This window comes from Podarcis liolepis, assembly GCF_965112155.1.
Source record: "Podarcis liolepis genome assembly, chromosome: 7".
Taxonomy (NCBI): Eukaryota; Metazoa; Chordata; class Lepidosauria; order Squamata; family Lacertidae; genus Podarcis; species Podarcis liolepis.
This window is the reverse complement of record NC_139561.1, coordinates 21281408-21304970: the sequence shown is the minus strand read 5'-3', so window position 1 is coordinate 21304970 and position 23563 is coordinate 21281408. Positions and strand designations below refer to the sequence as shown.

General features: G+C 47.9%; 2 protein-coding genes across 5 annotated transcripts in view; one reads left to right on the top strand and one right to left on the bottom strand.

The window, feature by feature from the left end:
- The first annotated feature begins 236 nt into the window (after positions 1-236).
- On the top strand, positions 237-7899 carry RNF223 (ring finger protein 223). 4 transcript variants are annotated; one of them, XM_083513275.1, is made up of 3 exons: positions 237-921; positions 5509-5654; positions 6427-7899. In XM_083513275.1, the coding sequence occupies exons 2-3, from the start codon at positions 5603-5605 to the stop codon at positions 7278-7280; spliced, it is 906 nt and encodes a 301-aa protein (XP_083369401.1). In that variant the 5' UTR covers positions 237-921; positions 5509-5602; the 3' UTR covers positions 7281-7899. The 4 variants fall into 4 exon arrangements, with proteins under 4 accessions (XP_083369401.1, XP_083369399.1, XP_083369402.1 ...); XM_083513273.1 differs by lacking the exon at positions 237-921 and adding an exon at positions 932-1134; XM_083513274.1 differs by lacking the exon at positions 237-921 and adding an exon at positions 2121-4460.
- Positions 7900-10184: 2285 nt separating this feature from the next.
- The window catches only part of LOC310711284 (tyrosine-protein phosphatase non-receptor type 11-like), a 59333-nt gene continuing 45954 nt past the window's right edge, over positions 10185-23563 (bottom strand). Inside the window, exons 7-16 of the mRNA XM_083513051.1 lie at positions 23140-23236; positions 22349-22428; positions 20326-20481; positions 18149-18280; positions 17123-17277; positions 16355-16422; positions 14149-14300; positions 12885-12985; positions 11825-11950; positions 10185-10504 (exon numbers count right to left, since the gene is read on the bottom strand). Of these exons, the coding sequence (XP_083369177.1) occupies positions 11866-11950; positions 12885-12985; positions 14149-14300; positions 16355-16422; positions 17123-17277; positions 18149-18280; positions 20326-20481; positions 22349-22428; positions 23140-23236 (1026 nt within the window). The 3' untranslated portion in view covers positions 10185-10504; positions 11825-11865. The remainder of the gene's footprint in view (positions 10505-11824; positions 11951-12884; positions 12986-14148; positions 14301-16354; positions 16423-17122; positions 17278-18148; positions 18281-20325; positions 20482-22348; positions 22429-23139; positions 23237-23563) is intronic.

The following is a 23563-nucleotide window of genomic DNA, read 5'->3' as shown; positions in this document are numbered from 1 at the left end:
TCTATGTTCATCAGAGAAATGTTGGAGGGTATTGAGTTGGGCGAACTCTGAGCCAAGGAGATAAGTAACTATATAACCTTCAGAAGGCATCTGAAGGCAGCCCTGTATAAGGGAATATTTTAATGCTGAATGCTTTATTGTGTTTTTATATCTGTTGGAAGCTGCCCAGAGTGGCTGGGACAACCCAGTCAGATGGGTGGGGAATAATAATAAGATGATTATTACTACTACTATTACAGTGGTACCTCGGGTTACATACGCTTCAGGTTACAGACCCCGCTAACCCAGAAATAGTACCTCGGGTTAAAAACTTTGCTTCAGGATGAGAACAGAAATTGTGCTCCGGCAGTGTGGCAGCAGCAGGAGTTCCCATTAGCTAAAGTGGTGCTTCAGGTTAAGAACAGTTTCAGGTTAAGAACGAACCTCCGGAACGAATTAAGTACTTAACCCGAGGTACCACTGTATTATGGAATAGGATGTCACTATTTTCATCAGAGAAATGTTGGAGGGTATGGATTGGTATTTTAACGAATATTTTATACTTTTCATGTAAACTGCCGTGAGGTTTTTGTTGATTAACATAAACCTTTCTAAATGAAAAGGCGCAAAGTTCTCTTTTCTTTCTAAATGGTGGCATAGACACAACAGATCTAACTCTGGGCCTGAAAGCACCAGAAAATATATATGCCAGAGGGCTATTGCCTTCGCTGAGCTGCTTGAAACCAGAACAAGAAATTATTTCCTTTGCCAGATCTCCAAAAGGACAAAACTTCCACAAAGTGGGCAGGGCTCTCGGGAACTTTGATTCTTCTGTTCAGAAGCTGCTCCAGCCGGTCCTGTTTGTCAACACTGGAAGCCCCGCCCTCTGGGCGAAGCCGGCCAATGACAACGGAGGCCTTGCCTGACAATCAGGAGAGACAGGTAATGCTGATCAGGTAAGTCATCCTGCTAGACCAGAAGGTATAAAAGACACCTGAGTAATTGGCCCAGTGGCCAGTAGTGTGTATGGTGTCCTTTGAGAAGGCACCAGGACAAGTTAAGAGCAGCGTATTGGGAAGGTTTATATCAGGGAAGCATACCAGCATGCCGTGAAGAGGAACAGAACTACTTCAAAGATTTTGCACACTCAGACAGGTAAGTTGATGTTTTCTTTTCTCCTAACTTCTGGGTCAGCAGAAAAGACCAAACCAACTTCAAGGTTGCCATGGGAACTTTTAGGGCCAGAAGAGGGGGACCCCCCCCTCAAAAAAATCCAAATGGTTCCCCTTCTCCTGGTAATTTATGGGGCCCAATCCACCGGAAGAATAACTTCATCACATCCCAGTTCTGCCACAGAGTTTTTAAGGTAGCTTTTGGTGCATTGCTGTTCTTCAGCCTGCACCCAGAATTAAGGTTATTATCTAATAATATCCTCAACAGAACTGATGCAAAGTTGTGCAAGAAAGAGCCTACGATTGGAAATGTTTTCTGCGGTGGATGGGGCAAAGGGCTTGAGCTTAAGTAACGAACGGAACCAAGAGAGATGTGTGGGGCTTTGAAATTTTATTTTCCTAACGGTGAACACTTTCCTGAGGCAACCGGGCCTCTCTTGGGAGCGAGGGTGTGGAATGCAAATTCCTGCGTAGTTTTGCAAAGCAGATAAGATAAAACCACTCCCGGGAGAAGTATAATTTCTGGAAGGGCCTCGGAGGCAGCAACCCAAAAGATACCTCCGAGTGTTGGGCTTTCGGTGACTCCACCTCCTGACACTTTTGTGACAAACATCCTGCCATCATCCCAAGTGTGGCAATTGAGTGACATCAGAAGGAGAGAGGAGGATGTTGATGCAGGGAGGCAATGGGTCCATTCAATGGCAAACTACCTGCCAGACTGAGGCAGGCCAACAGACGCCTGCCGTGGAGAAGGAATGAAACTGACACACTGAAGATGAAATTGACACATCAGGCACCGGATAGGGGGGGAAAGGGTGGGGATATCTTTCGTATTTCATAGGCCTGTCATGCAAAGGAAGATTTATTTTCAAGGAGGGCAGTAGTGAACTCTCAGAGCATCTGCTTTGCATGCAGAAGAGCTTAAGGCCAGAAAATTGGGGTGTGTGTGTGTGTGTGGTGTGTTCATCTCCCAAACTGGTATTTCATGTTCTCATTTTGTATATTTATGTTGTGAACTGCCCTGTGATCTTCGGATGAAGAGTGGTGTACAAATATAATACTGTCAATAATAAAAAGGTGGTCTCAGATTCTCCAAGCAGGTCTGGGAAAGACTCCCTGCCTAAATCCCTGGAGAGCAACTGCCAGTCAGTGCAGGCAATACCAACCTAGGTGGGCTTTGTAAAGGGAAAGGACACAGGAAGCTGCCTTATAGACTGTCTTCCACCCACCTGCTTTCCAGCGTAGATTAAAATGAACCCTGTCCTTGGATAACAGCCATTGCTTTCAATGCAGATGTTTTGTTGAGAGTGCAGAGCAGTGTCTTGCAAACCTGGGTCTCCAGCTGCAAGTCCCATCATCCCTGACCACTGGTTCTGCTAGCGAGGGGTGCTGGGAGTTGTAGTCCAACGACAGCTGGAGATCCGTGTTTGGGAAACAGTGGTACAGAGGGACAACGAAGGGACTGGTGGGAGGTTCTGTCCACCTGCCAAAATGTCCATTCCTGCAATACGGATTTGAAGTGGGGCCAGCAGGGGCCAACTGCTTCCACACAGCAGTTTTATTTATTGCATTTATTTGTTTTACTTATTAAATTTATATCCCTGACTTCCACCCAAAGGAGTTGAGGGCGGCAAGGTTTTGGGGGGCTCGGCGCTGTTCCTGCATACAGGTTCTGTGCTGCGTGAAGTCCTCATAGGCGTACAATCAGATTCTGCCCCCTCCATTTAATGCAGTTGTTGCCATTTCCCTATATCAGATCCTCAGCAGAAATGGTAAACTGTTGTTGAGCGAGTGCCCTGCTCCTAATCCCACTCCTAATCCGACATGCTCACCAGTCCACCACACTGGTTTTCTGGGTGTCTGGTGCATGGAGTTTGCAAAGCTGGTTCACAGTCTGTTCCGATCATTCCCAAACTTATTGCTGGGCCCTCTGCAAGCAAAACAAACACATGCTGTGACTTGGAGCACCCACCCATACTGGGAGTTTCCCTGTTGCTTCTCTTTGTGATTCACTGCTCTGAGATTGCCTCTTTCCAATTCTGCTCATGTGGGGCCACAGCTGATTCTGTCACATGCCTCTGCACTGAGCATGAGATCCATGCACTAATCCGGAGTTCAGAGTTGCAACTTGATCGCGTGCCCTCGGAGAAGGCTCCCTGCTGCATCTCTGTATGAGTCACCTAACTGGACGTGAATTACTGATTAGGCTGAGTCAAGCCTGATGTATTGATTCATGCAGACGCATGATGGATGAGCTTCTCCAGGATAAATTCTCATATGTTGCACGTCATTTAAAGACATCTGACAGAATCAATATGGTGTCGAGGTAGGAATAGGTGAATCCAGGTTCAAATCTTCACACGGCTGTAAAATTCACCTACCTCACATAATTGTTGCATTGAATAAAATGGGAATACTTGGTGGTCACAAGTCCCATTCATTTACCTCTGTCTCCAGTGTTTAGTAATTGGAGGTACTCTTGCCTTGAAGCTGGGTCAGGCCAAAGACCCATCTAGTCCAGCATCCTGTTTGCACAGTGGCCAACCAGATGCCTCAATGGGAAAGCTGCAGGCAGGATCTGAGCAACTCTGCCATCAAGCTTTTAGCCCAAATCTGCCAAGTTACTTAATGCGAGCTACACTTGAGTGCGTAGGAGTCCTTGCTATTGCTTCTGGGTAAGGTAAAGCCTGCCATGCCAGGGGCTATAGTGGCATCTTCTTCCAGGAATTGGCATGTGACTGAGGCACATGAACAGGCAGAAGCAAACGGGTGCAGATTAATTAACCTGGAGCCGCAGCATGCAGCACATTTTGCTTCCATTGAATTGGGGTGACTCAATCCTCCTGGTTGAATTTGAATTATTCCCAGCTCAGCCTAGCCTCAAAAACAGGTTGAGCTAGTTCCATGAGTACTGTAGATGGGAATTAGTGTTCCTCGCTTCAGGGCTCTGAGCATCTCACCTGATCGCAGGGAGCCTGTCCCATTAGACACCTCACTGGATGTTTTTAAAACACAGCCTAATTCTTCCAGATGTCTAAAGAGGACTAGTTGCTGTGACTTGGCACGAGCTTTGTTTAAAGTTTCCTGGATTTGCACAGGGCAAGGCGAGTGTGGGAGCAGGCAAGAGGTACCTGGGTGAGGAGACCTGGGTTCCAATGAAGCTGCCAGGTGACCTTTGGCCAATCAGAATCTCCCAGCCTTCCATGCTTTGCAGGGTTGCTGTGGGGATAAAAAGGTGGGGAAGGGGGAAACAGAACTATATCGCTCAGCCACAGCTCCATGGAGGAAAGACAGCATAAAAACAGCCAGGTAGATCTTCTGAATGCAAAAGAAAAAGAAAGAATTTAATTATTAGTAAGGATAGGGGCCCTCCGGATATTGCTGAACTACAACTCTCATCAGCCCCAGCAAGCTTGGCAGGTGGGAGTTGTAGTTCAGCAACATATACAGCCTAAGTCTGAGTTAGAATTGTTGCAAGAATTTGATTGTCATTAATTCCCACGTTCCTTTCTGGCCTTCTAGGAAGTGAGATTTAAACGACTCTAGGAGGAAGCCCTCCCAAACCAGACCTTTGGCCCATCTTGCTCATTGATGCCTACACTGACTGGCAGCAGCTTTCCAGGGTTTCAGGCAGGGGATATTCCCAGCCACTACCTGGGATTGAACTTCTGCATGCAAAGCAGATGCTCTGCCACCCAGCCATGGTCTTTCCCCAGGAAAGGACCATAGTCTCATCTGGCTTCCTTTTTGGAAGTGCCTAACCCTACAGCTTTATTACACCAGGCTTCTAGGAACTGGACTGTTGTCAGATGACACCCTTTTAACATTTTGTTGGAAACGGAAAAGTGTGTGTGTGTATGTGACAGAAGCTGGTTACGTTAAGACACAGTCATAATCTTGCCTACGCAAACTCCCAGCCTATTAAATAAGGTTTAATTTGGCCGTAAACTAGCGGACGGGGACAGGCTTGCCAGAACTGGGGCTAAGAGCACAAGCAAAACCCTTCCTGTCCCTTAGGATGAGATGAGAACCTTCCCCAAAGTGCATTGAACTACAACTCCCAGAAGTTCCAGGCAGCACAGAGATGGGCAAGTCCACAACCAGGGCCAGCTGTTATTTCAAAGACAGAAAATGCCAGGCCCCCACACCCTATTGGGTTCTTCTAGCAGGTGATCCCTGCTGAGCTGGCCACTGCAGTACCAGCCTCCACCCACTAGTGGCGCTGTAAACACCACAGGGATCTGTTGTGGCTTGCAAACTATGGGTTCAAGACCACCTAAATAGTTGAGACCTGTGTTTAGCTCTCTGGTGCTAGTACTTACTTCCAGCTCTGAATGGACTTGTCTGTCTGTCTTAGGCTCTTGCGCAAGCTGCCCGTCGCCACTTCCTCCTCCTCCTCCACCACCGAGCAGGCTAGATAGCCAACCTTAGAGAGATCCCTTGTGGATTTCATGGAGACGGCAACACTTCTCTCTTCTCAGCTTAGGAGAAGCACCGGCTGGGGTATGTTTTTACACTTTTCTATCGGTGGCTGTGCCCCTGGTGGCTGGTGGCTGCTGGAACTGGCAGGGCAGAAGGTGAGGAGGCCAGCAGTGGATGGAGCCAGAGCCAAGGTCAGGCAGAGTCACCCCCTGTCCGGCTAGAAGAAAGAAGGCAGGCAGGCGAGGGACTGGCTGAGGTTGGTTGTAGCAGTGCCCTCCTATTCGGCCAGCCTCCCCGGCTTATGGGTGGAGGAACTGTGTGTGTGTGTGTGTGTACATACATCCCCAGCAATTGGTATTCAGAGGTATATAGATGCAGCCTCCTCAGTCTGTAGCTGTTGATAGATGCTCTCTTCTGCCAATTAGTCTAATTCCTTTCAGGAAAGCTAGTAATACTTGTCCTAAAACTGGGTTGGAGTATCAAGTCATTTCCATTACGGATATTTATGGGGAATGTCAGTCTGGGGGGCCACATGTGGACCTCCAGGTCCCTCTGTGTGGCCCTTGCAACTTTTCCCCAGGCTACCTGTCACCCCACCCTGCTTCAAACCCGCCTTGAGTGCTTTTGTGTGGCTGGTTTGTACCCTTGCGCTTTGCCATTGCTTCTTGCTTCCTGAGGACAGAGAGGAGTGTGTTTGTGTAGAAACTAGCCTACTGTACATAGCTAAAATTTGCATGCGTCCCCCCCCCCCGCAACAGGGAATGCAAGCCCACGTAGCTACCGGTACCTATCCCATTTTGGTTCTTCCTTGTCTTGGCTTCCCTTAATACAGATTCTCTCTCTCTCTCTGCAGATTCCGTCATGTCCTGCTTCTCCCACGTGTGGCACGCGGAAGTGCCCAACTCTCCTCCCACCAGCCCCATCAGCCCCGTCCCGGCTGCCCCGCACGAGATCCCCGTCCCCCTCAGCCCGATCGTGATCACGTCTCCCGCCTCAGAAGGCCGCCCCCGCGTGTGCTCGCCAGTGTGCTCTCCCACCTCCGGGAAGGTTCGGCTGGGCTCCCCCACCTCGCCACAGCCGGGTTCCCCCATCGAGTGCTCCATCTGCTTCAACACCTATGACAACCTCTTCAAGACGCCGAAGGTCCTCCAGTGCCAACACACCTTCTGCCTGGAGTGCCTGGCCCGCCTGACCGCCACTCTCCCCCCTCACCGAGTTGAGGACCAGCTCCCCTGCCCCTTCTGCCGCCAGATCACCGAGATCCCTCTGGAAGGGCCTCCGGGCCTCCAGACGAGCAAGGAACTCTTGGCCACCCTGCCTCCCGAGCTACAGAAGGAGAAAATGATCTGGATGGAGGGCACCCGTCTCTGCTGCAGGCAGTCGTCCGACCCGGAGAGCGCCGAGCCCTGCCTCAGCATCGACGTCGCCCCCAGCAAACCGGAAATCCCTGTGGTGCCCCCCGAGAGCTTCATGAGCAGGCTAGCCCGCTGCGACATGTGCGATGACTGGAAGCGCATCATGCTGCTCTCGGCCTTGATCATCATTCTCTTCTGCATCATCCTGTGGCCGGTCCAGTGCGCCCTGAAGACGGGCAACCTCCGCTGCTTCACCAGGACTTACACGCTGAGCAGGCCACACTATGTGCCACCGCCTCCGACCACCACCCCAGCGCCAACAATGAGCGACATTCTTGACCTGCTAGGGTGAGCCCCAGAGAGGGAGGGACTGTGTTTCAGTGGGCAGAGCACATATTTTGCACGCAGGAGGTACGTATTTTGTACCTCCAAGTTGAACAAAATTCTCTTGGCCTGAGACTGTCACAGCGGACAACTCTAGACTCTAGGTGGTCCAACGGTCTGGCTTTCTGAGTTGGGACATCGGTGCTTTCTGCTCTCTCGACATGCTCATGCTGCTCTTTTTAGGAACCTCTGGAAACGTTTAAATAAAGACATTGCCGTTCCATACACCCTGTGGGTTCTGCTGTGTTAACCCAGTTCGTGACTCCCATGGCAATGCAGAGAGCAGAGGTGAACCTTTTTGCAAGGTCAACACCTGCTGCTCCGAAGGATGCCCACCAAAGAGTTACCTGGAATGATGCCTCCCCACACGCCTATCAGACCAGCAGAAATAAGAGGCCAACTGTTCAAAAATGCACAGTGTTGTCCCCTGGGCACATTACATGTGAAAGGACAATGGAAAAAAGGACATTTCCCCAGAGACTGACTCCCTTCACCAACAGCTTGGATGAAGCTTATGCGCAATTATATCTTGGAGTGGGAAGAGAACGTATTTAATTTTATATGTGTTATTAAACATTTCAATTTTATATAGATGGTGTGTGGTATTCTACAAATATGGCAGTTTCTTTAAATTGACTTAAATGTGTGTCAGTGTTTTGCAGGATTTTTCCCCCCCGAAGGGTGGGTAGCAGTGCGCAATTGGAAGAGAGAGAAAACAAGCAGAGAATGGCTTTTAAAGAGGACTAGGTTAAGAGGGGCTACCTGCACTTGTGGCCTTCCCATTGGGGGCATATGATTGGCTGCTGTGAGAACAGGAGGCTAGACTAGATGGCCACACTTTGGCCTGATCCAGCAGGGCTCATCTTACTAGATGGGTGTCAATGAGGTTCCTTCGTGGTTTATCACTGGTATGAGTAGCCTAGGAGAATGCACCATGAATACACTGTACAACACACACACACACACACACACACACACACACACACACTGCAAATCCTTTGCCACACGCAGAAGGTTCCTCAGCAAGCGACTAACTTTCGTAAAGATTTTCTAGAAGAACAAACTTTTAAAAACCCATGGTTTGATTAAACAATCCCTCCCTCCCAACCACCACCACCCAGTGGGTTCTCAAGCCTGATCTGTATTGAGTCATCAGCAAACAAATCACGACCCTTTAAGCTAGCAGCGGTCATTTTCCCCAACTCTGTTTTAAGCACACAGAAACAAAATGCACCAGCAAGACATTGCAGCTCAGAAGCAACTCGCAGAGACTCCCCCCTAACCTTTTCCGAAGGCAGGGAAACATGGTGTCTTGCAAATGCCGTGACATTTATGTTAGAATTCCTGCTCCGTGATTGCAGTCATGGGATTGTTGTCTTTCACATGGCGGTCCTACCCGAGAGTAGGACAAGCTCCTGACAACTTGCACCCATTAAGTGTTTCTTTACAGCTTTCAGCATGGCCCCTTTGTTTATTGCCAGCGTTCAAGGTTTAATTTGGAAGTTTCTCACCTCAAGACTACTCTTTTTAAAAAGACAACTTCTACTAAGATAGGGTTGCCATATCTTGAAGAACAAGAAAAAAAGAGGTCAGGGCCCGAGCTGCTGCCAGCCCAAGATGGGGTCAGTGGTCAGAGGGCTGGTGTGATTTAAGAGTCCAGCAAAATCTGGAATGCCACAGATGTTAACCATCCCTGGCGTGGAAAAAAAGGTACCCTGTTTTAAAAAACCTCTCGTTAACATAGAGAAGCATTCCTAATATTCTCAAAATGGTGACGCAATTTGGCATTTTCTCCATATAAGGGTAAACCAGGCAGTGACTACAGGTGTGGCATTACTGTAAGGTAGCACAGCCATGTTCAGTCATAACAGTAAGCCAGAGCTGCTCTGAAGGTGATGGACTTCTCCCTCATTGGAGGTTTTTAGACAGAGGTTGGAGGCGGCTGTCTGCCAGGGATTCTTTAGCTGTGAATCTTGCATGGCAGGGGGTTGGACTAGATGACCCACAGGGTCCCTTCCAACTGATTCTGATTCTGCCATAATGTGGTTTCTCTGAAGCAAGCATCACACTTAAGTGTGACGCCCGATCCACTCCTATTTTGCTCCTCTCTTGGCAGAATAAGACAATAAGGAAGCTTCAACTTCTAGCTGTTTCTGAACAAGGTGTGTGGAAGGATGCCCATAGCTCCCTAGCAAGCCATGATCAGCATGGATCGTTCTGTTAGCTATCCGATCATAGCCTACTAGGGAGCCACAATTGGGGGGCATGGGCAAAATGAGCAAAAATCACAAACAAGAGTTGCTGCAACATACTATGGCCTCAGCCCAGTATACCTGAAGGAGCGTCTCCACCCCCATCATTCAGCCCGGACACTGAGGTCCAGCTCCAAGGGCCTTCTGGCGGTTCCCTCACTGCAAGAAGTGACATTACAGGGAACCAGGCAGAGGGCCTTCTCGGTAGTGGCACCTGCCCTGCGGAACGTCCTCCCATCAGATGTCAAGGAAACAAACAACTAACTGACTTTTAGAAGACATCTGAAGGCAGCCCTGTTTAGGGAAGTTTTTAATGTTTGATCTTTTATCGTGTTTTTAATCTTCTGTTGGGAGCCGCCCAGAATGGCTGAGGAAACCCAGCCAGGTGGCAGGCGTATCAATAATAAATTATTATTATTACTATTATTATTATTATTATTATTATTATTTATTACTACTACAATTCTCTCCTCTGCAGCTCAGTAAACCCAACCCCACTGAGGAGAAAACCGTACCACACTCCATGCACAACAATGTGCTTTTGCCTCCTATTTCTGTGATGTTTTAACAACTTTCCCCTCTCCACCCCACCCCACAAAAAAGGACACTCATTAGCTTACTGTGCTTATATATATATCTATATATCTATAAAAAAAACAAGTTAAAAGGAGATTCGTAGGTTCTATTACAGACATCCAGAGGCACTTGCAGATAAACGGCATCAGGGAATTTGTGCACGACGGGGGGAAAGTTTGTCTCTCTCCTGAATAAGTTAGGCCAAGATTTGTTCCTAAAGCATAGACAGCTCCTCCCTTGACAGGTGGCATGCTGGGTCAATCTTTGGTTTTCTGTGCTGAATCCAAGGTTCAAGTGGTGAAAACGAGCAGTAGGTGGCGATGGAAGGTTGTGGAGGACGTGCAGGTGCGACTCTCGGCAACCCCTAATATAAGGGCAGGAAAAAAGGGAGGGGGAAAGAGGTATTCGCTTTATTTATTTGCTCTGAGCATTTGTACCCCACTGTTCAACCAAAAAACACTCCCAGAGCATCCAGCAACGCAGATGAAACTAGCAATTCAATTAAAAATCCTTTATTAGGCATAACACACCACACATTAACAAACATCATATACAGACTGTATAAAATACGGGCTCAACGAACACAATTTATCCTAGTCCTATTCTAAAACTCCAAGAAATGAATCGATGTACAAAGATAAGATGAAACTAGCCTACTGCTTGCTATCTCTCCCACTGAAGCAGCTGCCCCCTAGATGACAGTGATGGAGAGAGGGAGCCTAATGGGGGCCGACCTGTCACACAGCAGAACCATTGGAGGTTGCTCTGCCTCCCAGCAATTTGAACATCACAGAATTAACAGAGACAGAATAGCAAGTGTCTCTGTTTTGGTCATGCGCATTGCTTTGTTTTAAGGTCATGCCACCAGAGCTGTAGCTAGGTGATCTTCTGCCTCTGGCAGAACCGCCCAGATCGCGCCCCCTAGCCATGGACAAATCAGCTCTTCTTTCCACCTCTCCTCCAACCGCCCCCCTACAACCATTCAATTTACCCTCTCTTTAAAACCATTTCTTACGAGGCAAACAAGAGGCATCATCAGAGTTGCAAGTACACTTTCAGCCTGACAAAGAAGATGTGGAGCAGGGCCGGGGAGGGGGTGTGGCCTGTGGGGAGGGGTGTGGGCTGTGTGGAAGGGGGTGTGGTCTGTTGAGAGGGGGCGTTGCCCAGGGGGAATTCTGAGAGCTATGCAAGCGAGTCTGGAAGGGGCACATTTGATCCCATGGCCTGGGGTTCCCCATCCCTGATCTGTGGGCTGTGGTGGATACCATGTCCTTCTCTGCCTTCAAATATACAATGCCTGGGGCATTTGGGGCAGAGAGCGTGGAAGAGAGGGATTGCAAAACGCCCAGAAGCAGTTCCGCTCAAACTGGATCTCCTTTTTCTTTTTTAAAAAAGAAGGCTAGACTATGGTACTACCAGTCATAACCTCCAAACCTTTTCAGAGAGTTTTAAAAACAAAACCAAACACCACTGAAAATGACAAGAAAACCTTTCAAAATGCCCCCTGCCTAAAATTTGTCTCCTGTGAACGGGGCAGTGAATATCGGGTGATGAGGAGGGGCAGAGGGGAAATCTCTCTTTCTCTACGGCATACGGAACAGGAACATTCCATGCTGAAACATTTTGTAGCAGATCCCACTGGTCCCTTAAAACAGTGTTAAAGTTAAACAAACAAACCACAGACCTGTTTTATAGCCACCAAGTACACGTCCCTCTCCGAAGCTGCTATCTCCCTGAGCTGCTTAAACCTGAGACCTTTGTGGCTTTAACGCTGAGGTTCTCGTATACGGAGGCAGATTCTTCGTCGACTCTATAGAAACACAGAAACACAGAATTGTGGAGTTGGAAGCGGCCTAGTGGGGCATCTAGTTCAACCCTTGTCTTGCGCAAAACAGGAGAAAGGGGGCTGGAACACTTCAACCAAGAGCAAACTCCTATCCTCCAACCCCCCAAAAAGAAAAACTTCTGGAAGTAGGGTGTGGAGAAGAGGGGGCAAGAGAAGAAGTCTTGCAAAAACTAAGCCATCTAATATCCCTGGGACGTCACATTTTGTATTTCTTGGGGGCTTCCGAGTGTTCAAAGCATTTCACATCTATTATCTAGCTGTAACCACATGGCTGTTTTGCTGCTGCTTCCCCTGTCTATGAAAGCATTCTCATCTTGAGAGGCAGTGCGGTGTAATGGGTAGAGTGCTGGAGGACCAGGGTTCAAATCCCCCTCTCGGCCACCAGGGGTGTGTGTGTGTGTGTGTGTGTGTGTGTGTGTGTGTGACCTTGGGCCAGTCACTGCCTCTCAGCCTAACCTACCTCACAGGGTTGTTGCTGTGATGAAATGGAGAGAGAGGTGAACCAGAAAAGACACCTTTAATTCCTTGGAGGAAAGGTGGTACAGAAATGTAACAACAAAATGAACACTAAATCTTACAGACAAAGAACTGAGGTAATGATTGGGTTCCTTAACAGTACTGTTTGCTGGGAGGCCTTTGGGCATGGAGGTGAACTGTTGGCTTCCCACCCTCCCCAACATGCCAATTGGATGCTATGCTGCTCACAACAATTTGTATTTCTGCCCTCTCACAATTTCCTCTGGCATCCCCAGCTCTGAAAAGAATGTTCTATGCAGCCAAAAATTTGCTCTGAATTCACGTTGGGCCCAGGCTTCAATTCTACGCTGTCTCCCCAACTCCCCCACCCCACCCCGCTTTACCTTCAAATAAGGCGCTCTTCCACACAGCTCCACCTTACCCTGTCTGGACTCTTGGTGAGGGGGGACGAGCTTTCATTCTGGGCTGCTCCATCGGCGGGTATCGGATATTCAAGTACTCTCTCTCCTTCCTCGTATTTCTCTGAAACGGACAACCGGACAGACCTGATTGGTTCCACAGCTCCTCCAACCTTTGAGGCCATTTCTAAAATGTGACCTACTCTCACTCAGAGTAGACCCACTGAAATTCATGGACGAGACTAACTTGGGTTCACTGGGCAGCATCCCACCTACTTTTACTCAAGAGCGGACTCATGGAAATCACTGTGCCTGAGTTAGCCAACATCCACCAACTTCCATGGGTCTACTCTGAGTAGGACCAGCACTGGATGCAACTGTGGCTGATGGAGGTTGGAGTCACAGGTTCCTTATTCCTGCATTTTAAAAAAACGCAGAGCTGTGATGGAGGTAGCTCAGAGAAATACAGGCAAGTGACAGTCTAGTTCAGAGATGAGGAGCCTACAGCCCTCCAGATGTTGCTCTCACCATCTCTGGCCATTGGCCATGCTGGCTGGGGGCTGACGGGAGGTGGGAGTCTGGTTCCTCACCTCTGGTTTAAATGCTCTCAGAGCAAACATCTTGGGAGTTGAGCTCGGAAAGCAATTGGTGACAGGAGCGAGCCAGCAGTAAATCACTCCCTGCAAGTTGGAATTAACTCTTTATTGGCAAGAGCATGATGTGCACAGACTTGGCGGAGTGTCAGGCCTAATGAGCACAGGTCTTGCCCCATGGATCAGTTGCCAAGACTGAAAGTCCCCACCTCCCCACAGCAGTCTAAGTCCTCTCCTCTTCAGAGTTTTTCCTAAGCAATCAGAGACTGCATCTGCATTAAGCCAACGTCTTCTTTACCCATTTCAGCCCTCTTCTGGTTCTGGGAGACACCCGTGACTCTTCAACAGCTGGACTCATCTCTGCCTCTTGGCATCCCTTTCCCCAACATTCCTGATTCAGCTTCTGCCTCTGATTCTGGGCTTCTCTCTGCCACAGACTCTCCCAGCTCACTAAGCCCTGTTACCTCTTCAGCTTCTGACACCTCCTCCTCCTAGACTTCTCTCTCTGACCACCCATGGTCATCCCACCACCACTCCCCAGTCTCTGAGCCTTCTTCCTTTCCCTAGCTGGTTCCTCCCACCATTCCTTTGATTCCAAAACTGGCCTGGTGTGATCCAGTCCCTGGTCCCATCCCTAAGCACTCTTCAGGTCAAAACCGCCCCTCTTTTGGTGGGCAAATGGGACGCCCCCTACCTGTTCCTCTTCCAGCTCCTTTTGTTCTGTGGCAATGTACTGCTGGACAGCCATGTAGACGAACTTGTACTGCGCTTCTGTTTGCACCATGCCAGAGCGCTGCCTCCGTACCATCTGGATGGTCTTGGGGATATCGATGTCACAGTCCAAGCCTATTCATGGGCAAGAAAGGTGGGGCAGCCTTAGGTCACATCCGCACTGTACACTTAAAGCATGCGGCTTCTCCCCCAAAGGGTCCTGGGAACTGTCATCCATCAAGAGTGCTGCGAATTGTAGCTCTGTACACTACAATTCCCAGGATCCTTTGAGGGGGGGAGCCATGTGCTTTAAAAGTGTGATGTGGAAAGAGAGCATTTTCCCCTGTGGCAGATTTAGAATTGGGGGACCACCCACACAGCCAAGATGGCTTCCTCTTAAAGAAAGTGTAAGAAAACAACATTTCCCAAAATTATTTGGTGGAAACGAATGTTTTAGGGAAGGGATATGCATATGAGCCAAAAAGAAGATTACGATGGACACACAGGAACCCCAGATGATATATTCTTTGAATATTCACTCAGATTTCCTTGCACATAGCTTAATCAGTAGTCAAGACCAGGGCCGGATTTAGGTTTGATGAGGCCCTAAGCTACTGAAGGTAATGGGGCCCTTTATATGTCCAGCTGTCCTTTGTCAACAACAAATTGTCGCTGTTTTTTGTGTTGAATACGTGCTATATGGTAATTTATGGACCTAACAGGTATCTAAAGCCATTTGCACATAACAAATAGGAGCCTACACAACACAAAACACTGTTGCTGTACATAGGGTTTTATTTTATTTGTTTTTTATCTTATATTTTGGAAATGTACATCCAGGTTGTTGTTTTTTCCTTTACATTTTTTGAGAGGCCCCAAGAGAGTGGGGCCCTAAGCTATAGCTTGTTTAGCTTATAAGTAAATCCGGCAGTGGTCAAGACTATGCCCTGTCTTTACTGAGCATTCATCCCAATTTGTTTTTAGGGAGGTTATACAACATAGGGTTTTCATCCCTTGAACAGAGCCCTTGAATTCAACGTGCAGCCTTTAACAGTTCCAGTAGATGAAAAAGTTTTGGGATATGATATACAATGAAATGAAAAAAAAATTCAAATATACATTCCCAAAGAAAGCAGAGGCTTTTTTATTAGGGATAATAGGAGATGAAGTGAGAAAAGAAGACTGCAAATTATTATTGTATCCCATGACTGCCGCAAGGATTCTTGTGGCCCAAAAGTGGAAATCCCAAGAGTTACCAACCCTAATGGAGTGGCAGACGAAATTATTCAAGTATACTGTATTGGCAAAAAAGAGTTATAAAATTTGAGACCAAAAAGTGACAAAGTTTGAGGAGTGGAGTAAATTTGTTGTGTATATACGAAATAACTGTAGAAATTTAAAAACTGTAGCAGGGCTAACATAAATCTTGTGATGTATATAGAATTAAGAATCTGCAGGAATGGATGTAAATTGGGAAAACCGAAGCAGGAAAGGAGGGAAGTTCGGGTGCGAAATTGCGCAGGGTAAATAAGAAGATTAAAAAGGTTGAATGTTAAAGTTAAAGTTTTATTTAATTTTGTTTTGTTTTTGAAAATCAATAAAAAAGTAATAAAATAAAAAAACCCAGTTCCAGTAGATGATCAAATCCCTTCCGTAAAACAGTGACAGTCTGTTGGCGACCACTCTTGTGAGCAGCTCCAAAAGGCCAACTTACGCCCAGGTGGGAAGTGTTCAACTTTCCCATAATGATGTAGTTAATATTCAAGTTCCTTGTCCCTAGGATCATCCGGAACAATCCTGAAATCCTTTTTGGAACACAAAAAGCTGCTGAGTGCCTAACTAACTGCATGGCGGCCAGCAAGAATGAAGGGAAGAGGGCAAGCTCCAGAGGAACAAGAATGGAGGCAAACTCTGGGGTCAAGTCTATAGCATAAAAGCTCACTGGTCAGGCATCTTCAGAGTTTTCAGCCCTGAAAACATCCACAGAGCTTACAAGCCTGCTTGCCCAGAGCAGTTAGTAGTTTGTGACCTAAAGCAGAAAGTTTCTCTGCTAACTGGTCACCTGGATACAGTACCAGCTCGCTATAGGCGAGTGCCTATTATTCACAAGACTGCATTAAACATTCTGCATGTCCCAGATCCTCCTTAGAATTAAAAGGTGGAGAGAACCTCAAAGTTCTATTGTTTACCTTGCCTGTGAATAGTGTCCACCAAGATGTCTATCACTATGATGGTGCCCGTTCGTCCTATCCCGGCACTGGGGGAGGAAAGAGAGAGGTGAGGAGGGCAAAGTCACCGCCAGCTCAGCGCAGACCTTAGCCCATAGGTCAGCCGAGGTGAGAATGGCTGCAACAGATAGAGGAAGGCTGGGACCCGCAGGAAGTTGGCAGACTCCAGCGCACATCAGGCAACTTTGACAACATTCAAGGAAAGGGTGGGTGGAAAAAATCAATCGCCAAACATCTAAACCCTTTTCTCTAGAGGGTTTAACACTGAGATTACTGCCATTAAGGAGATTACAAGGCAGGCATAAAAACAGCACTGATGGGATTCCTGACGCAAGGATCGTAAGCCTTGTAATTATATGCCCCCCCCCCCCAGTCCTGCTGAACTCCAACCATCCCAGAATCACTGTTTTCTCCTCCCATCACCCGTTCTTGACATCTTAAGATGTTCACATTCTCTATGTTGGTTTATAATCTGTAAGGGAGGAGCGTAGATCCCCGATAGATAACAGAAAGTCCTTCATGCGGCATGGAACTATGGAACTCACTCCCACAAGATGGCTTTAAAAGAGTGGGGAACCTAGAAAATCTACAGCATACAAAGTGAGAGTGCTTTGATATTATTACTTGAGCAATCCATAGAAAATTCATTGGAGGAGTTCCGGCAAATGCCCAACACTGCCAACCTCCGCAGCCAGTTCAACCAAGCATCGCCCCCTCCTGGCCACTCACCTGCAGTGCACTACGATAGGCCCAGTGTCCGGGACGCTCCTCTGGGCCCTGTTGACTTGATCCAGGAAGCCTAGGACTCCCCCCGGCTCATTGGGGACCCCGTGATCTGGCCAGCTGAAATACTGGAAGTGCTTGATCTGCCTGGGGCGCTCTTCCTGCAACATTGGAGAGGAGGAGGAGGAGATAGTTTTGTAAGGCTAAATGCATATGCAGCTCTGAGTAGTGTAGGTCAAGGAAGAGAAACACAGATCTGCCTGGTTTAGGGAAATAGTGGCAGTGGGAACTGTTAAGTGTTATGGGTAGTGGGGTGATTTGTCAAGGAATTGGAGAGGTGGGGGACAAAACTAGGAAAATGTTTGCACAGGTACTAAACTCTGGCGCAAAGGAAGTTGTATACCATGATTGCATCTTCCACAGGAGATCAGTTCCAAGCGTTCAATGTATATATAGAAGCGCATATACACTCTCTTGCCCAACACCACTGATTCATGAACATCTGTGAGGTGGGAGAGCAGGGGACAGCAGGAGGCACATGGATTGAGTGGGGAAGATTCTGTCACCTGTGTGCCATATGCAAACTGAAAACAGCTTGCCTTATGCTCCTACTTTGTATTATTTAGCTCGGCGGGGTTCTCTATTTTGCTGGTTGAGGGAGGAATGATCTGCAAGATCTGCAACAGGCACTGGAATCACAATGCAAACTGCTGAAAGATTGCATTGAATTTGCAGCCAGCTTTGCTGAGACGCACTCTTCTGAAGCTTCATTTTTCTGAAGGGCTAGATAGAAACTTGATTTTTTGTTTTTTTTACTTTTTTAAAGATCAGAGGGATTTCTGAATTCCGCAGAATTTTCCACTTTTCCCACACCTTTGTGGGGCAACAGTGTATACTCATTCCTGGGTCTTTCCAAGCTGGGAGGTGGGGAGTGTATCTACAGGCGGATGATCCAGCGAGATTAGATGAAAATGCCATCTCAAAGCAAACACCATCACATGCAAAAGGGCTATTAAAGAAGTGACCTCTCACCCTGTCCATCCGTGAAATCTCCAGCTCTCGGATGTGATAACCTTGAGCTTCTCGTTCGCCAACATTCCTCACGCTGATGTAACCATATTCCTTGGCACAGTTTTTATCCGGCCAGTAGCGGAAACATTTATTCTGTGGAGAGAGAGAGAGAGAGATTAAATCCCATTAAAAGCAAAATTCCAGACTCCATCAACAAAAGGACAGGGCCCAGATCAAGGGAAACAACAGTGCCCCTCTACTCTGCCTTGGTCAGAACCCCACCTGGCGTGCTGTGCCCATTTCTGGACACCAAAATTTAAGGAGGATATTGGAATGTGTGCAGAGGAGGGAGACTAAGATGATGGAGGGTCCAGAAACGGAGCCTTATGAGGAGCTGTTGAGGGAATTGAATATGTTTAGCCTGGAAAAGAGAAAAGTGAGAGGTGATGGGATGGCCACCTTCAAATATCTGGAGTGCTCTCGCATAGAAGAGGGAGCAAACTAGTTTTCCACTGCTCCAAGAAGCAAGGACGTGAACCAGTGGATTCAAATGACGGGAAAGGAGATTCTAAGCTAAGCATTAGGAAGAACTTTCTGATAGGACAGTGCAAACAGGCTCTCCTTCACCACAGGTTTTTAAACAGAGGCTGGAAAACCTTCTCAGTAGTGGCACCCGCCCTGTGGAACGCCCTCCCTTCAGATGTGAAGGAAATAAGCAGCTCTCTTATCTTTAAAAGACATCTGAAGGCAGCCCTGTTTAGGGAAGTTTTTAATATTTAATGCTGTATTGTTTTTAACACTCGATTGTGAGCCGCCCAGAGTGGCTGGGGAAACTCAGCCAGATGGGTGGGGTATAAATAATACATTAATAATAAGAATAATAAGAATAACAACAACAATACCTGTCAGGGGTTCTTCAGCTGTGAATCCTGTATTGTACAGGGATGGTCTAGAATTCAGCGGTTCTCAGCCTGTGGGTCCCCAGATGTTGTTGGACTACAACTCTCATCATCCCTGAGCTCTGGCCTTGCTAGCTAGGGGTGATGGGAGTTTGTACTCCAACAACATCTGGGGACCCACAGGTTGAGAACAGCTGGTCTAGATGGGGTCTCTTCCATCTCTACAATTCTCTGACTCTATAATCAATGCAGATCTCCATGTGTTGCCTTTCAGCTAGGTCTATTATTTTCTGTGGGCACATGATTTGGAGGGCTGCAGTTATCTCAGAGCTGACTGAAGTTGTGGTTTCCGTCGTACATAACAGAACTTGCACCCCCTTCTCTTGAAAGGAAAGCACCTTGCTTTTCCGGTGCTGCCAAATGCTTAGCTTTGGAGCATATGGAACAATTCCTCCTTGGTGTTCTCTTGCACATCTTTCCCCAGAATGACTCCAGGAGCCTATTCTCACTGGCTGACTCGCTTCCTTACTCTCTCTGATCAGCCAAAAAGGGTGAGAATGGCTAAAAACCTTCCCCATTCCATGCTGTGATTGGGCAATCCTGGACTGCTACATCACCGGATAAGACGGTCCCTTAACTATCTGTTATCCATGAAAGAGGAGGAAAAAATACAAGCTTGAAGTGGTGGTGGGTGGGGGGGGGGCAGGCTATGATAGCATCCTATGAACAAGTTTCCAAAAAGAGCTGGAAGGTACCAAGGAAGTGATTATGAACACCGCGATTTCCCTTTCTCGTTGTTGGTAACGAAACCAGCATTTTGAGAGGCGAGGCTGTTAATAAGGCTCTCAGCCAGCGTGGCAATTACCGGCTGGGTTCTGTGCTGGCTCCCTTTCAAGCCTCCGTTTGAAGAGGCTGTTCAAGCTCATCATCAGCTAATTATAACCCACTTGCTCTTTCTGACATGCAGAGGTGGGGACAAAAATTAAGAATAAGGGAGCTCTAGCCAGCTCATCCGAGCCGTTACTTCAAACCAAAAAGGTTATGAGCCACAGCACAACTTCTGACACCATCGGAGCACCACTTGACATTTGGCCAGTGGGGTGTGGGAGCATGTGTGTGGAAACTAGCCTACTCTGGAAAGGTAAAATTCGCATTTGTTGCTTCGCCGACTTTTACCTCTGACTCTTTCCCTCCTTGGCAGGTGGCCCTCAGAAGGTTGTTGGGAAGGGAATGTGGCCCTCATGCTGAGAAGAAGCCCCCCCCCCCGCTCCTGCACTACTGGGTTGCTGATTGGCTCACCCTCCCTCGCTCCACTTCTTTGGTCGTCATGACAATGACGTGAGTATTCTCTTGGTAGACCATCGCCCAGAAGTCGTTGACTGTGGTTTGGAGGCAGCCCTGGGTGGCAATGTAGACTTTGCTGTGTTCAGAGCTTTTCCCGTCTTCGAGAACATTCTAGAACAGGGTGGGGGGGAGGGGCAGGGGGTGTTGGAAAGTAAGGGAAATGGGACACCCACACACACAAAAAGAGAATGGTGAGTATAAGGAAGAACAGAAAGACAAGCCCTAATGGATGACTAGCTTCGTTGTGCTCATTTAATTAATTTAAATTTATTAATTTCACCCACTGAAATCAGTGAACATGCCTAAGTGTGGTCCATTAATTTCAGCAGGTCTGCTCTGAGTAAAAATGAGTTGAATGTCACCCTAAATGATCGTTTCCCCCCACCCCATTTTAATGTATTTGTTTAATGATTAAATTATGACACCCAAAGCTACAGCCTCTTTACTGTACAGACACATTTAAAAGGGGAAAAAACCTATGTAAAATAAAATACTAAATGAAAAAGTTTAATCACCTCAGCTAATAAATAATGATGATGATGATGATGATGATGATGTTAGGGTCACAGAGTTCCCTGTACTACATGTGGGTTTATATTGCCTTGCTGGTCCAATAATTTATAAGAGACTCCATTTTTCCAACAATAACAAAATCATCTGATTGTCTGGCACATTAAACTTTTAAACGAACAGAAGCCAAAGTATTAGGCTGACACAATAAAAATGCTTGTACAGTGGTACCTCGGATGTCAAACAGAATCCATTCCAGGAGGTCCGTTCAACTTCCAAAACATTTGGAAACCAAAGCGCAGGAATCTCCTGCAGCCAATTGGGAGCTGCAGAAGCCCCGTCAGACGTTCAGGTTTCAAAAAACATACACAAACCGGAACACTCACTTCCGGGTTTGCGGCATTCAGGAGCCAAAATGTTCGACTTGCAAGGCGTTCGGGATCCAAGGTACGACTGTACACCCACAGCTGACATAGTACATGTTTAGGTTTAAAAAGTAGAACTTAACTAACTAAAAATAATTCCCATGACCCTCTGGAGGAAGCCAGGACCACTAAGCTGATCTAACTGAGCACCAATGTGGCATAGCAATAGTTAAAGCAAGAATGGGGAACCTGACCTCATCCAGAAGTTGGTGGACTACGACTTCCATCATGCCTCGCTTTTGGCTGTGCAAGTTGGGGCTATTGGGAGTTGGGAGTCCAAAAGCATTAGGGGCAGGGTGGTCCAACACGTGGCCCTCGAGGCCTTTTGGGCGGCCCTTGGCAACATTTGATACACACTGTTGTGTGTCTGCAGCCCTCAGCTGCCTTCCTGAAGCCAGGTAAGCGAGGCACTGGGCTTCGGAAAAGAGGTGTGAGACTCTGGCAGGGTCTTAGAGTCTCCCCACCTGCTTCTCAAAGCCTAGCTAGTGGCTTCCCAGCACTAATTTCCCATCAAATTTTGGCACTGTGTGGGCTGTGGGTTCCATGTTGAAGTACCCTTGCGGCCCACTTGGTTTGAAAAGCTGGACTACCCTAAATTAGAGTGCTGAAGTTTGGGGCTCGGAGGACCCAATATCTTACCTCTCTGCCCAGCTTAGAAGAGGAGGAGGAGTTTGGATTTGACATCCCGCTTTATCACTACCCGAAGGAGGCTCAAAGCGGCTAACATTCTCCTTTCCCTTCCTCCCCCACAACAAACACTCTGTGAGGTGAGTGGGGCTGGGACACTTCAAAGAAGTGTGACTGGCCCAAGGTCACCCAGCAGCTGCATGTGGAGGAGTGGAGACGCGAACCCGGTTCCCCAGATTACGAGACTACCACTCTGAACCACTACACCACACTGGCTCTCTGCACAAAGTAGTGCTGAGAACGAAAGGCCCTTTGCCCATGTTCAGAGACACCTGCTACTTTGCCACCCATTGCTTTGCAGGTTAAGATCAAGCCTCTGGCCCTCCCCTCACCAGCATCAGGCCTTCTCTGCTCACCTTAATATAATTGGCATTGATGTAATCGGAACCCGGGACACTCTCATCTACGTCTTGGAGAGCCACTCGTGTCGTGTCAACTACACGAAGAAAGAAACATGGCATGATATTTTTGGGGAGAAAATTGCAGCAATTCCCAGATGTATTTATAGGTTGTCTCCTGGATAACCCTCACGAATGAACATGCAAGGTAGTTTAAGGTAAAGGTAAAGGTAAAGGTACCCCTGCCCGTACGGGCCAGTCTTGCCAGACTCTAGGGTTGTGCGCTCATCTCACTCTAGAGGCCAGGAGCCAGCGCTGTCCGCAGACACTTCCGGGTCACGTGGCCAGCTTGACAAGCTGCATCTGGCGAGCCTGCACCAGCGCAGCACATGGAACGCCGTTTACCTTCCCGCTGGTAAGCGGTACCTATTTATCTACTTGCACCCGAAGGTGCTTTCGAACTGCTAGGTTGGCAGGCGCTGGGACCGAACGACGGGAGCGCACCCCGCCGCGGGGATTCGAACCGCCGACCATGCGATCGGCAAGTCCTAGACACTGAGGTTTTACCCACAGCGCCACCCGCGTCCCTTGCAAGGTAGTTTATGGCAACACAAAAAAGTACACACACACACACACACGTCACTGTCCCAAGATGGTTAAGTCCTGATACAAATCCTAATCGCTCCACCACACCAGACCCATTGCTCTGCCTACTTTTGCTTCTGACTCCGCCCACCACTGGCACGCGGCCCTCGGAAGGTTGCCCTGGACAGGATGTGGCCCTCGGGTGAAAAAGCTGTGATGCTTACAGGGAAGGATGTTTTTGTAGCGGTTCTTTGCTTTGTTCTCCGCACGCTGACCCTCTTTCCGGGGGTAGAGGAACTTGCACTCCTGCTGCTGAAGCATCTGTGAGGGCAGAAACAAGAAAGAGAGAAAGCTTGAATTTTAAAAGACACTTCGCTTCCGCAAAGTGCTTTCGAAGAGGGAGTGTAAACCTTGAAGCGAAATCTGAACAAGCTACCTGCAAGGTAGGACAATATCCCCAGGATTGCAAATAGGGGGCGCTGAAGTGTTAAAAACCACTAGTTGCCTAAGGCAGTGTTCCCCAACCTTGGGCCTCCAGCTGTTTTTGGACTACAATTCCCATCATCCTTGAGCACTGGTCTTGCTAGCGAGGGATGATGGGAGTTGTAGTTCAAAAACAGCTGGAGGCCCAAGGTTGGGGAACACTGG